This window comes from Nothobranchius furzeri, chromosome 9, assembly GCF_043380555.1.
Source record: "Nothobranchius furzeri strain GRZ-AD chromosome 9, NfurGRZ-RIMD1, whole genome shotgun sequence".
NCBI lineage: Eukaryota > Metazoa > Chordata > Actinopteri > Cyprinodontiformes > Nothobranchiidae > Nothobranchius > Nothobranchius furzeri.
Window position 1 is genome coordinate 34,113,904 of NC_091749.1, and position 14,184 is coordinate 34,128,087.

Genomic DNA, 14,184 nt, shown 5'->3' on the forward strand with positions numbered 1-14,184 from the left:
AGAGAAGAATGAAGACAAAGGACTCTTTCTTTTTAATAAATCAAAGAACTCTATTCTTAATAAAGCTAATCAAAGTGTTAGTCAATAATAAGATGTTGACCGATCTGTGAAATGACAATGTTATGATTAGTACGTTTCAATGAGTAATATGACTTTAATCTAGCTGCACTAGACATGCTGACTACACGTAATGTAAATGCACGACACATTGCTTTTACTCATCCAATCATAACCTTCCTTTCTGAAGCGTGGCATAGTCTCTGTGGTGTTTATATATCTGCCAACTTTGATTCGACCAGAAATCAAAACATCCAGATTAATAAAACCAGTCCCCACGCCATCTTAGTTCAGTTCTCTGAGTTCTCTACAGTTCACCGCATGCTAAGAGAAGTATCGGACCGGCCACCCGGACTTCCTTTTTAAGCAAAGAACCAACAAGCTGGATAAAACCTGTTGCATTTTATCAACCAAGCAACGGTTCCTTTCAGAATAAAAGCTGAACTCACTGACCCTCTGGGTCCATCTGACGCTGTAAACCAACTGTCGCTTTTTACCTGGAGTAAGTAGTCCAAAGACTAGTCTGTCGTACTGCTGACGCTGTTTCATTGGCTCCGGTACCGAAGGGGGGGTCCGAGGACCTGGCATTCTGGATCTGTACGGAGGTCTCATCCTGAAGGGTATGTGTGGAGCGACAAATGGCGTCTCATGTGTTTATGAAACTACGATCATAGCTTAAGAGCAAAACATCAAAACATCATTCAGACTTGCTTCTCCGGATACGAGAGTTCTGATTACAACATCACTCACACATACACCATCCATCTCACGTCTCATTCACACCAAGATCCATTCATCACTTATAGTTTCGAGTTAGTTTTGTTTAAAATTGTTTAGAAAAAAATCTTCTTGAACGTTTTAAAGGTGACTCTCTCATCTGTTGTCTCTCAGTTAATACGAAGTGTTACATAATCCCTGCAATAAAAGGTTCCAATCCTCTGGTTAAAATTACCCAAAGATCCATAAGATTGATTTCATATTTACTATGGAATCATGTCTTATGGTTCCTTAAATAGATGTAAATTAACCCCTTACACTTTCTTAACCTCTTTAATCTTAGCTCCTTCACTCCTTCCAAACACCCAGGTTTACTTTCACAAGCTGCCATGTGGTTGGTTATCTGTCCTCCAGTAGTTTCTGGCTTTTATACCTTGCGTTCAACACTTGCATTCTATGGTAATATTTACCTGAACAACAAAAAATTAAAGGTCAACTTTACTCATATTTTTAATACATTTGCAGTGGTCGTTAGTAAGGATGAATGCCTTGTAAGTTGTACTCTGGGGGGAAAAAGATTCCGGTGTGCCTGTTTTAGGACGTAGAAATCAGCTGGAAGAGAAAGTAGCTACAGGTGGCAGGTTTTAGAGTCTTATTTCCTGATAATTGAACATCTCACCTCTGACTGGATAACAGCAATTTGACTCAACCACTGACTGTTTGCTTTCCACGGTTATTGTTTTATCTCCACAAACAACACAAGCCTGAAGCAGTTCTGCCATGTTGTGAAGTTGCTAATGCTAACGGTTAGCTTCTACTAGTCGAGACATTGTCTGTTCTCTCCTGGACAATAAAACGACAACAGCCTTCCCCGTCACAAGTTCAGATGGGTGAGTCCATGAATGTTTTAGGTAACAGTGTCATGTAGTTCTGTCAGACTTTTCTGAAGCAAGTGTTTCCCTGTCTCATTTTCTACCAGTAGCTAATGCAGGAGGTAGGTGTTGGAGAATATTTTCATCTTCCACCTGCATGTTAAACACAAAATGACTAATTATAAGAAATAAAAAGGAAAAAAAATGTTTTTCAGTTAACCATTTTATTTTTTTATTATTTTTTTATTTTTTGCCATGCTTTTCATCCAGGAAGCAGTGGAAATCTCTTTACTGGTTTGGGGTAAGACTGCCTCAAGCTGACTAGTTTAGGTGTCTTGGTGTCCTAAGTCCATTACCTGGTGGTGAGTTGGCTCTGATGATGGGGAGGATGCCGGTCAAACCCGGCAGTCCCAAACATATTGTGAGAGTCTGCTGGGAACATCTTGCAGTCTCCTGTCAGAAGGAGCTTAAATTCCCACCTCCGACAGAACTTCCAAAACGTTTCAGAGGAGGCGGGGGACACTGAGTCCGAATGGGCCCTGTTCCATGCCTCCATTGTTGAGGCAGCCAACCAGAGCTGTGGCCGCAGGCCCATCAATGCCTGTCCTGGCGGCAACCCCCAAACCTGCTAGTGGACACCAGCAGTTAGGGATGCTGTCAAGCTTAAGAAAGAGTCCCATCAGGTATTTTTGGCCTCTGGGACTCCAGAGGAAGCTAATAGGTACCAGCAGTCCAAGCACAATGTGGCTCGGATGGTCACGGAGGCAAAATCCCGGGCATGGGAGGAGTTTGGTGAGACCATGGAGCAACACTTCCGCACGGCTGTAGGGACAGTGTGCTGCTGACCTCTATTCAGGATGTTGTGGATCGGTGGGCAGAATACTTCGAAGACCTCCTCAATCCCACCGGCACGTCTTACAGTGAGGAAGCAGAGTCTGGGGACTTTGAGTTGGGATTTCCAAGCTCTGGTGCTGAGGTCACTGAAGGGGTCAAAAAGCTCCTCGGTGGCAAGGCTCCGGGTGTGGATGAGATCTGCCCAAAGTTACTTAAGGCTCTGCATCTTGTAGGGATGTGTTGGCTGGCGTGGCTCTGCATGTTATGGTTTACACCTCATCATTGTTTTTGATGTGTGTTTCTTCTCTATGCAGGTTGGCTGTGGCTCTTCCTGCAGTTCCTGCCCCTGTGTGGAGCACCGGGGAGTGCCGCAGCTGACTGCAATTTCCTGATTGCCACACCATGTATTTTAAGCAGCTGCTCCCAGTGCATGGTGTGGCATTGTTGTGTAGTATTGCTTCGAGTCTGTGGCTCATCATCATTAGTAGTTTTTGTTTCAAGTAAGACCTGTGAAGTCCTTTTTCCCACTTATTTGGTGACTTTTTGTTATTAAAGGAACTCAGAATTGGATCAAGTCATCCTGCCTCCTGCATTTGGGTTTATTCCTGTGTACCCTCACGTGGCACTGCAGTGTTGCATGGACATCTGGGGCAGTTCCACTGGACTGGCAGACTATGGTGGTGGTTGCCTTATTTAAAAAAGGGGGGGCGCATGGTGTGTTCCAACCAGTGTTGGGAGTAACGCCGTTTAAATATAATGGCATCACTAACGGCGTTCTTTTTTAGTTAACGGAATAATCTAATTAATTACTTTTCCCACTGTTGCAACGCCGTTACCGTTACTGGGGACGGAAGGTTGTGCGTTACTATGTGCTTGTCGAACGTTGAGCAACAGTGTGAGGCTTTCTGACCGCCACACTTCAGCTGCAGCCAGGGAGGGAGAGCTGTTGGTAACGCACTTACAAACACGATGATGATTGGCCGGGTGAGCGGAGACCCTCACGGTCTCTGTCGCTGCATGCTGTAGACCCAACAGAGCAGTGATAGGAATAACGCCGTTTAAAATAACCACGTTAATTTAAAAAAATGTCTTTCTGTAACGAGCAAACTAATTAATTACCGTCTTCTTTTAACAAAACGGTCGTTTCTGTTACTGATAAGGAAATGCGTGCGTTAAGCAGCGCAGTGTGTTGAAGCTGTCATCAACTGATCAGGAGCTGAAGAGGCAGATGTTTTCATCTAAGCGCATCACGGCCCGTGAAGAACGAGGAAAACGTGATGAATATCTACGGCTGCATATTCGCTGCTGCACCTGCAGCAGCGAATATGCGGGTCTGCAGCCGTGCCCTTCTTAGCGTGACACCGGGACGTCCCGAAGGTCCGCTCACCTGTTCACCGCTCAGACGTCCTGATCTTCTACCTTCCTAGATCATCCAGCTGTAACCTGTTTCTGATCATGTCTTTAGTCCCGCTGTAACACTGATGCATCAGTCTCAGACGTCATGGAGCTCAGGTGTTATTAGAACTACCACCCAACTTCAGCTCTTCTGTGGTTGGGTCTGACCCAAGTTAGTAAATGTAAGTCCTCCATCAGGCTTGTGCCTGTTCTAGTACCATTTTAAAGGATTTTATTTAATTATTTAACCATTACTAGATTAGCAGCAACAGAAATGCTACTAAAAACATAATTATGTGAAGCTGGAAAAATTAAAATGCTGTGCAAAATTACATTAATTTCTGTAATCTAACTAGACTGAGAGACCATTTAAAGGCTCTGGAAACTTTACTGGTGTTTCTATTTGCAATATTAAATTTTAGCTGATTGAGGTCTTGTTAAATAAAACACAGTGACCTTTTAATAGTCTAGATAAGTGTAATGTTCCTGTTAGTAGTTCCTCCTGTTAAGTGCTTATTTATTTAAATTATTCAGGTTTATAAAAAACATTTGGACATACATTTTATTATGTTCCAGTCATTAGTCATTTATATTTCACTATTGTAGTAATTCTTGCATGCTTTAATGAAAAAAGTAACTAAGTAGTTATTTTTCTTGGTAATTAGTTACTTTTATAATCTTGTAACTCAGTTAGTAACTGAGTTACTTTTTTGACAAAGTAATCAGTAACTATAACTAATTACTTTTTTTAAGTAACGTTCCCAACACTGGTTCCAACTACAGGGGGATCGCATTCCTGAGCCCCCCTGGTAAGGTCTGTTCAGGGGTTCTGGAGAGGAGGATTGTCAAACCTCAGATTCAGGAGGAGCAATGTGGTTTTCGTCCTGGCCGTGGAACACTGGACCAGCTCTATACCTTTAGGGGGGTCCTGGAGGATGCGCAGGAGTTTGCCCAACCAATCTACATGTGTTTTGTGGACTTGGAGAAGGCGTTCAACCGCGTCCCTCAGAGGGCCCTGTGAGGGGTACTCTGGGTGTATAGGGTACCAGGCCCTCTGATTTGGGCTTTTAGGTCCCTGTATGAACGGTGTCAGAGCTTGGTCCGCATTGCTGGCAGTAAGTCGGACTCGCTTCAGGTGAGAGTTGGACTCTGCCAAGGCTGCCCTTTGTCACCGATTCTGTTCGTAACTTTTATGGACAGGATTTCTAGGCACAGCCAATGTGTTGAGGGCATCTATTTTGGTGGCATAAGGGTTGGGTATTTGCTTTTTGCAGATGATGTGGTCCTGTTGGCTTCATCAGAATGTGATCTTCGGCTTTCGCTGGAGCAGTTCGCAGCCGAGTTTGAAGCAGCTGGGATGAGAATCAGCTCCTCTAAATCTGAGACCATGGTCATGATTCAGAAAAGAGTTGAATGCCTTCTCCTGGTCAGGGATGAGGTCCTGCCCCAAGTGGAGGAGTTTAAGTATCTCGGGGTCTTGTTCACCAGTGAGGGAAAGTTTGAGTGCGAGATCGATAGGCGGATTGGTGCTGCGTCTGCAGTGATGCGGGCGTTGTACCGGTCTGTCGTGGTGAAGAGAATGCTGAGTCAGAAGAAGAAGCTCTCAATTTACCAGTCGACCTACGTTCCTACCCTTACCTATGGTCATTAGCTTTGGGTAGTGACCATAAGAACAAGATCGCGGATACAAGTGGCTGAAATGAGTTTTCTCCGCGGGGCTCTCCCTTAGAGATAGGGTGAGAATCTCGATCATTCATAAGGGGCTCCGAGTAGATCCGCTGCTCCTCCACATCGAGAGGAGCCAGTTGATGTGGCTCAGTCATCTGATTAGGATGCCTCCTGGACGCCTCCCCGGTGAAGTTTTGCAGGCACGTCCAACCGAAGGGAGGCCTCAAGGGAGACCCAGGACACATTGGAGGGGTCTATGTCTCTCACCAATTTTTTTACATTTTTTTATAAATTATTCTACTATTTTTATTCTATCTGTGTTTGGTTTTTATCTGTTTTTATTGGATTTTATTTTGTCTGTGAAGCCCCTTGGTGCCATGTGTCATGTTCAGGTGCTATACAAATAAAGGCTTAGTTGAGTTAAGTCTGGATTTGTCACCCAAATAAATAATTTGGTACGTTGTGAAATAAGTTGTTAAACAACTTTTTCTCGTCTACCTCTCCTCTTCTTCTCTGTTTTATTTGCCTACAAATGCCCACATGTACCTGAGTGTGTTTGTCTGTGCAAGCTTGTGCCTTTCCTTAGTTGTTGTAGCAGTGCTCTAATTGCATAGCGATGTGTGGGACAGCTGGTGGAAGTGCTAGTGACAGTCTATTAAGGCAGGATATCCCTGTTGCCTTTAGAGGCAGATTGCCCTGTGATGCTGTGATCTCCTCATTCAGCTGGCATTCACATAGACCCACAGAGAATCTACAATAGGAGTCATTTTTATCACTGTACTAAGAAGCATTACTTTTCATTCTATTATACTGATGCTTGGTAGTCAGTGTGATTGGAACACACTTCATAATATCATCTCTAAGGGTGGAGGTTTCCTCAAACGTGGAATTAAATTTAAGAAAAAATTGGATCAAATTAAAACTTTCTATCATCTAATATTTTAAATTTTTCAATAGCTGCCAAACTAAATGTTCTATTGAGTCTACTGTTAAGAAATATGAATAGTCTGTTGAAGTGAGAGGACTTAGGAAAGCATTTTCTCAGCAATCATTTGAAAAGAAGGAAATATTGCAACGTTTCCAGCATGAAGTGCCAGTCAAGCAAGGTTTATACTTCTCTATGAGCTCCGCAACAGAGAGATGCACATGGAGCGTCACAAAGGTTATCACTTGCGAACTTCTGTGCAGGCAGCGGAGTGTTGCAAAACAATTCCCCGCCAGGACAGCAGAGGGCGTAGCGCTTTTCTGTGGTATCCTTACGCCATACACTCATGCATCCAGTCCACAATAGTGTATTTATTAATGTGTTTAAATATTTCCGAGACTTTATAATATGGACACATTTGTCCTACATTTTCCTCCACCTCTTCATGCGGTCGCCACCTCACCCACATTTCCCATCCTTTTTGTCCACGTTTGCTCTGTATTTTTTTACTCCATCAGTCACGGGTGAATAAACGTTCGTATTTTCGGACTTTTGCCGTGACGCGTTCTTCAATCTGTTCCGTGTCTGGCGCTAAATATCTTTTTATTTTTTAACGGGGCAACGGTGGTGCTGGTGACGACTTTACAGGAAGCAGCATCCTGACCAATCACAAGCTTGCAGTCACTTTCAACGGATGTTTAAAATTTTGGGCATGTCTCCATCAGCCATCGGAGAGCCCTTGTGCTGACGCATGATAGAGTTGTGTGTCTCTGCACTGACGCAGGTGGAGAAGTATAAATCAGGCTTCAGTTGTGTCTAAGAACAAACAAAATGTAAAGATTATGCATCGCAATAGTTGTCAAAATGAGATTGGGACTCTTGAGATTATCTATTGTAATAAAAGTAACAACTGAAAAAATACTTTTATTAGCATATTTCTGCTATAATTAAAGCTAAATTTTAAACATTTTTAAAATAAAAAGAATATTATATGAGTTGTTTTCAAAAATTCCTTCAATATAGCTTTTTAAGAAATGCCTGCTGAGTTCACCCAGGAAGTCTCTGTCATTATTTTATGGGGGAGATTATTGGAACAGTTTAGATAAGAGTGTCATGTTCCTGGGCAGAGGTGAGTCACACCTTCTCCTCTCACCAGACTCTGAGCTAATTCTCCACAGGTGAGGAGCAGGGGGAGCAGCAGCTGCAGGAGATTTCCCCAATCAGGGACGCGGGTTCAAAAGGAGGATGGAGACACATCACTTTGCCGGATGATTGCACCAGTTTAGGTAGCACCAGCCACTCGACTCTGAACTTTGATCTTGTTAATTCGTGTTTTGACTCGCCTTCGACTAGTGGATTTATGACCTTGGATTGTATTTTGGATTTGGAATTGGATTATCCCTTACGCCTGTTTTTGTCTCGCTCAGGATCATCTCATCATCTACTCACCCTCGCTGTCTTCGTTTTCTGGAACATACTCATCACGTCCCATCCTCCTCCGCCGTTCCTGTTTGGCTTTCCCTTTGCTACCTCACCCCTCCTGGATCTCTCATCCTCTGCCCAGCGTCCTCCCCGGCTTCCCCTCCTCTACTGATTAACCTGAGCACCTCAGAGACTCGAGCCGTGTTGCTCATCCCACAGGACTTCCCTGTGCGGTTTCAGTTCCCGTTTTTATAATAAAGACATTTTACTTTACTGCTTTGGACTACGTGTGCTGATTCTGCATGTCTTGGGTTAGACACTTACCTCGAGCCATGACAGAATCATCCGGCCACACATCTAATCCAGCGGAGTCAGCACTCGCGGATCTGGCTACCCGGATGTCTCAACAAGAGCAGACACTTCCCGTCCTCATGGAGCAGCTGAATATCACCAACCAACGTTATCAACGTTTGGAGACCGTCCTGCAGCAGCTTCAGGAGCAGCTCTCCTCTACAGCCTCGGGTTCCGTCCCCGCTCCAGCGACAGCCGCCGCTCCGGCGTTCGGAACAGAACCACACGCCTCGGGAGGTGTGGTTTCACCTGGACCGGAGGCGCTCGGCTCTCCGGAAATCACCCACTTCCGTTCGGCTCCTCCTCGGCAATGTACGACCTTCTCCGGTGAATTCGAGGATTGCTTTGGGTTTCTGCTACAGTGCCGCCTAGCGTTTGAAGACTCCCCGAGGTCTTTTCCTACTGACTCAATGAAGATCTCGTTTATTGTTGGACTACTTAGAGGCAAGGCGCTTCGGTGGGCGGAGGCTAAGAGCAGAAATCCTAATTTCCTGTCTGGTTCTTACCCAGACTTTCTGGAGGATTTTAAACTGACTTTTTGCAGTTCAGAGACCACCACTGACATCAGAAAAAGACTGTTGCACCTCTCGCAGGGAAGAAGGTCAGTGGCTGACATGTCTCTGGAGTTTAGGACCTTGGCTGCAATGACATCATGGGGAGACGATGCCCTTAAAGCAGCATTCATCGAAGCGCTGAACGATCGGGTAAGGAACCAGCTGGCTCTGTGCCCCGAGCCATCAACCCTGGACGGACTGATCTCATTATGCATCTCTATCGACAAGAGACACAGGGAGCTTCAGAAGACACCATTCAGGGATCTGTCACCACCTGTAGCACATCGTCCATCCCATAGGTCTCCTCCTCTGGACTCACCCGAGGAGCCCATGCAGGTGGGACGTACCCACCTTACTCCAGAGGAGCGCCAACATCGTTACAGTAAAGGGTTGTGCCTTTACTGTGGAAAACCAGGACACATGGTGCACACTTGCCCTGCGGCGTCAAAAGGGCGTGCCCACCAGTAGTTCCGGGAGTTCTGGTGGGAAGTCATTCAGGTAAAGAGACCTCCCGTTTTCTTATTGACTGTGCTTTGACTGTTAACAGTCGTCACCACCGGACGACTGCTCTAGTAGACTCAGGATGTGAACAGTCTTTGGTGGACCCTCAACTGGTGCGGGATTGGGGACTGTCTACTGTTCCACTGCCGGAACCTTTAACAGTGTCCTCCCTGGATGGGAGGCCCCTGGCCACAATCACCCACCGAGAGCAGGTATGACGTGGGGGACAGGGAGTTACTGGCAGTAAAACTGGCTTTGGAGGAGTGGAGACATTGGCTGGAGGGGGCTGAACTACCATTTATCATTTGGACTGATCATAAAAACCTGATCTATCTCAAGGAGGCAAAGAGACTGAACCCTCGACAGTATAGGTGGTCTTTGTTCTTCTCCCGCTTTAACTTTGTTTTGTCCTATAGACCAGGATCAAAGAACACAAAGCCTGACGCTCTGTCTCGCCAGCACTCCTCTGAAGATGAGACGGCTCCTAGCACCATCTTGCCTGCCTCCTGCATCGTTGCTGGAGTAACATGGCCCATAAGAGACCAGGTCCTGGAGGGCCTTAAGGTGGATCCTGGCCCAGGTAACGGACCCTCCAACAGACTGTTTGTTCCCCAGGCACTACGAGGAAAGGTTATTCACTGGGTTCACACCGGGAGGTTCTCAATCCACCCTGGAGTAGGACGTACTGTGGCTCTGATCAGGCGATCTTTCTGGTGGCCCTCCCTCTACAGAGACGTGAAGGAGTATGTGTCGGCCTGCCACGTCTGTGCCCAACAAAAAGGTACCAATCAGTCTCCAGCAGGCCTACTCTGTTCCCTACCAGTGCCGTCCCGTCCTTGGTCCCATATTGCCTTGGACTTTGTTTGTGGGTTGCCACCTTCGCATGGTTTTAGTGTCATTTTAACTGTTGTGGACAGGTTCTCCAAAGCCTGTCATCTGGTGCCGTTAAAGGCTCTCCCTACATCTGCCGTCACGGCCCAGCTTTTAATTAAACATGTCTTTCGTCTGCATGGGATCCCAACAGAGATCCTCTCTGACCGAGGCCCCCAGTTCGTGTCTCGTGTCTGGAGGGAGTTTGCCACCGCCTTGGGAGCCCAGGTGGCTCTGACCTCGGGGTTTCATCCGCAGACCAACGGACAATGCGAGCGGATGAACCAAGAGTTGGGTGCCATGCTTCGCTGCGTCTGCGCCACCAACCCATCCACCTGGAGTGAGCATTTGGCTTGGGTCGAATATGCCCATAATAGCCATGTCTCCTCCGCCACAGGTCAGTCTCCCTTCGAGTCCTCCCTCGGATATCAGCCCTCTCTGTTCCCCCTTCATACAGATGCCACCATCACCACTCCTCAGTTCCTTCGTCGGGCCCGCCGCACTTGGATCACCACGAGGTCGGCTCTTCAGCGGACCGCGGAAAGGAATCAGCGACTGGCTGACCGACACCGTCGTCCTGCTCCCACCTACTCTCCCGGTCAAATGGTCTGGTTGTCGTCCAAGGATGTCCCGCTGAAGGCGACCACCAGGAAGTTCTCTCCTAGGTTCCTTGGTCCCTTCGAGGTCGCGGCGGTCCCTAGTCCGACGACCGTGCGGTTGGAACTCCCGTCGTCTCTTCGGATCCATCCTGTGTTCCATGTCTCCCTGATCAAACCCGTCGTTTCCAGCCCTCTGTGCCCGGTTCCGGCTCCGCCTCCTCCTGCTCAGCTCTACAAAGGGGGGCTGGTATACAAGGTGCGGCGCATCCTCGACTCTCGCCCCCGTGGTCGGGGTCTTCAATATTTGGTGGACTGGGAGGGGTACGGCCCGGAGGAACGCTCCTGGATTCCCCGGTCCAACATCGAGGACCCCTCTCTCATCTCGGACTTCGAGGCCTCCAGATCCGGTGCTAGGACGCCGGGGGGCGTCCGTTGAGGGGGGGGCACTGTCATGTTCCTGGGCAGAGGTGAGTCACACCTTCTCCTCTCACCAGACTCTGAGCTAATTCTCCACAGGTGAGGAGCAGGGGGAGCAGCAGCTGCAGGAGATTTCCCCAATCAGGGACGCGGGTTCAAAAGGAGGATGGAGACACATCACTTTGCCGGATGATTGCACCAGTTTAGGTAGCACCAGCCACTCGACTCTGAACTTTGATCTTGTTACTTCGTGTTTTGACTCGCCTTCGACTAGTGGATTTATGACCTTGGATTGTATTTTGGATTTGGAATTGGATTATCCCTTACGCCTGTTTTTGTCTCGCTCAGGATCATCTCATCATCTACTCACCCTCGCTGTCTTCGTTTTCTGGAACATACTCATCACGTCCCATCCTCCTCCGCCGTTCCTGTTTGGCTTTCCCTCTGCTACCTCACCCCTCCTGGATCTCTCATCCTCTGCCCAGCGTCCTCCCCGGCTTCCCCTCCTCTACTGATTAACCTGAGCACCTCAGAGACTCGAGCCGTGTTGCTCATCCCACAGGACTTCCCTGTGCGGTTTCAGTTCCCGTTTTTATAATAAAGACATTTTACTTTACTGCTTTGGACTACGTGTGCTGATTCTGCATGTCTTGGGTTAGACACTTACCTCGAGCCATGACAAAGAGGTGAATTAGGAATGATCTAACTGACTATAAATACAAGCTAAACATTAACTGTTTTACTTTAACAACAGCTGTGCTGTACTAAATGATGAAGTTATGTGGAGCTAGGATTGGGACCATATTACATGTAACTTGTACCATGTTTGTAGCTGTACAAAATGTGAAGTACATGCTACAAAAGGAAAGTTAGTTACAAAGCATTTTACCAGTTACTTGGGATATTGCCTCAATCCCAGCTCCATAACACTAAACCTTTTAACTTGGTGCAGGAACGATAAAAACGTAAAGTTGTACTGAAAACACATTAAGCTGACATGGAACAGCATTTTTATGCATCTGTATAAAACTCTATTTTTCGCAAACATTTAAAAAATAGATACCAAAATAACACTGTTCAGCTGGATACACGTCTAAATGACATAATCCTTTGGAATCCTGTGAAAACTATTTTTGCAATCTTTAGGATCCAGAGCTTCCTTGAGGTTTTTGTCTGATTCTGCATTTAGGTGGTGGCAGTGACGGTCCAGGGCGTTCCCGAGGATGTGCATCCGCCAGTGGTAACAGCCGTCAGTCCGTTCTCGCTCAACGTGAGCTGGTTTGAACCTTCCCACCAAAATGGGCTCATCCAGTGGTACCAGCTGAACCAGACTGGTGTTGGAACCATATTCACACACACCAATGGACCTAAGAGTTACGTTGTGACAGGTGAGGTGTGGATTAATCTCACTTCCTCTTTTAGCATTTTGTTCTTTTCTTTTCTCTTTCCTAATTTGGTTATGGGCTCTACTCCTTTTCACATGCCCTGTTTTTTTTTGTTTGTTTGTTTTTTCTCAGTTTTTTTATTTGCTCTCCTTTTTCCTGCCTTTTCTTTATCTTTCTCCTCATCTTATGGTCACCTTCTATTTCTTTCATCTTATTTCTTTTTTAGGTGTTTATTTTTGCAAAGAAGCTCATAAAATGTAATCACAAATATTAATAATGGCTCAAAGTAGAAGTGCTGAAAGCCCAAAAACTACATGTAAACACATAAGAGAGAGACATTTAAAAGACCAGAGTTATCCATCCATTCCCTTCCACTTATCTCAGGTCTACTCACAGATGTAACTTGTTCAAGAGGGAGTCCCAGACACCCCGCTCCCCAGCGTCACTCTCCAGCTCCTGCTAGGGAATCCCAAGGCGTTTCCAGGCTAGAGAGGATATAATCCCTCTAGAGAGTTCTCGGTTTGGCTCGGGATCCCTCCACAGTAGGATTCGCCCAATAAACCCGAATATTTAGCTGCTCGTCTCAGGTCTTCTTTTGTTCATGATCCAAATCATATGATCATAGGTGAGAGTTGGAATGCTGATGTAAATCAGGGACTTTGCTTGTAGTTCAACACCCTTGTTACTGAAAAATAATCCCTGATCTGTTGGTTTTTCTCCTTCCTACCATCACTTGCATAAAAGACATCAAAATACTTCTACTTCTTTGTAGCTCATCCCCACTAGTGTGTGAATGTGTGTGTGAATGGGTGAATGACTGATTTTATTGTGAAGCACCTTAGGGGGTTGCAGAACCCAGGCCATTTACTATTTCTACTGTCTCTGTTTGAGGCAGAACCTTTCCCTGACTCGGGGAGAACATTTTATCTAGGATATGGAGAAGCCAACTCTCATGCCAGCTGCTTTTCACCTAAAACCCGCCCTGATGCAGATCATGGCTTATTTATCTTCACAAAGTAGACGATGTGTCTCCATTCTCAGGATTGCGCCTGCAGTCGAGCTAGTTCCTATTGCAGGTTAGACACCACTGGAGCTGTCCATTGTCTTTAATTCGTTTTGTAGTGGTCATGGACAGGATCTCAAGCCACATCTGTAAAGAGGCGAATGTCTGTTTGGGACAAGAGAGTTAATGTTTCAGAGAGTTCAAGAAATGACATAAAAAGCAGGTACAAAGAAGACAAGTTGCCCAGAAAACAAGTCTCTGCTTTGTTGGACCACCTTTAGCTTTGATTACAGAATGCATTCACTGTAGCACCGTTCCAAGCTTCTGCATAAACACATTTACTTCAGTCTGGGGTTCTATTATTTATCTGCCAAGATCTTATGCTGATGGGAGAGTTGGCAGTTGTATGGAGCTTTCTTTCCAAATTTTCTTTTCAGGGAATGATCTCTAAGAAACGCAGTACTTTTCCACTGGGGCACTTCTGTTGGATTATCCAGCTGGTCCCATTTGTTTTGTGTTTTTGACCAGGCAGTACATTTTCCGCACACAGGCTTATTGCAATAACCCTGAGTTAAATGGAGACAACAGACAAATACCAGCAGCAGAATATTATC

At 46.1% G+C, this 14,184-nt stretch overlaps 1 protein-coding gene across 3 annotated transcripts in view; it reads left to right on the forward strand.

Annotated features, from left to right (window-relative positions):
* ush2a (Usher syndrome 2A (autosomal recessive, mild)) overlaps nucleotides 1-14,184 on the forward strand; it is a 380,755-nt gene that overhangs the window by 290,391 nt on the left and 76,180 nt on the right. For all 3 annotated transcript variants that reach the window (XM_070554793.1, XM_070554794.1, XM_070554795.1), the window contains exon 67: nucleotides 12,372-12,570. In XM_070554793.1, coding sequence (XP_070410894.1) covers nucleotides 12,372-12,570 — 199 coding nt within the window. The remainder of the gene's footprint in view (nucleotides 1-12,371; nucleotides 12,571-14,184) is intronic.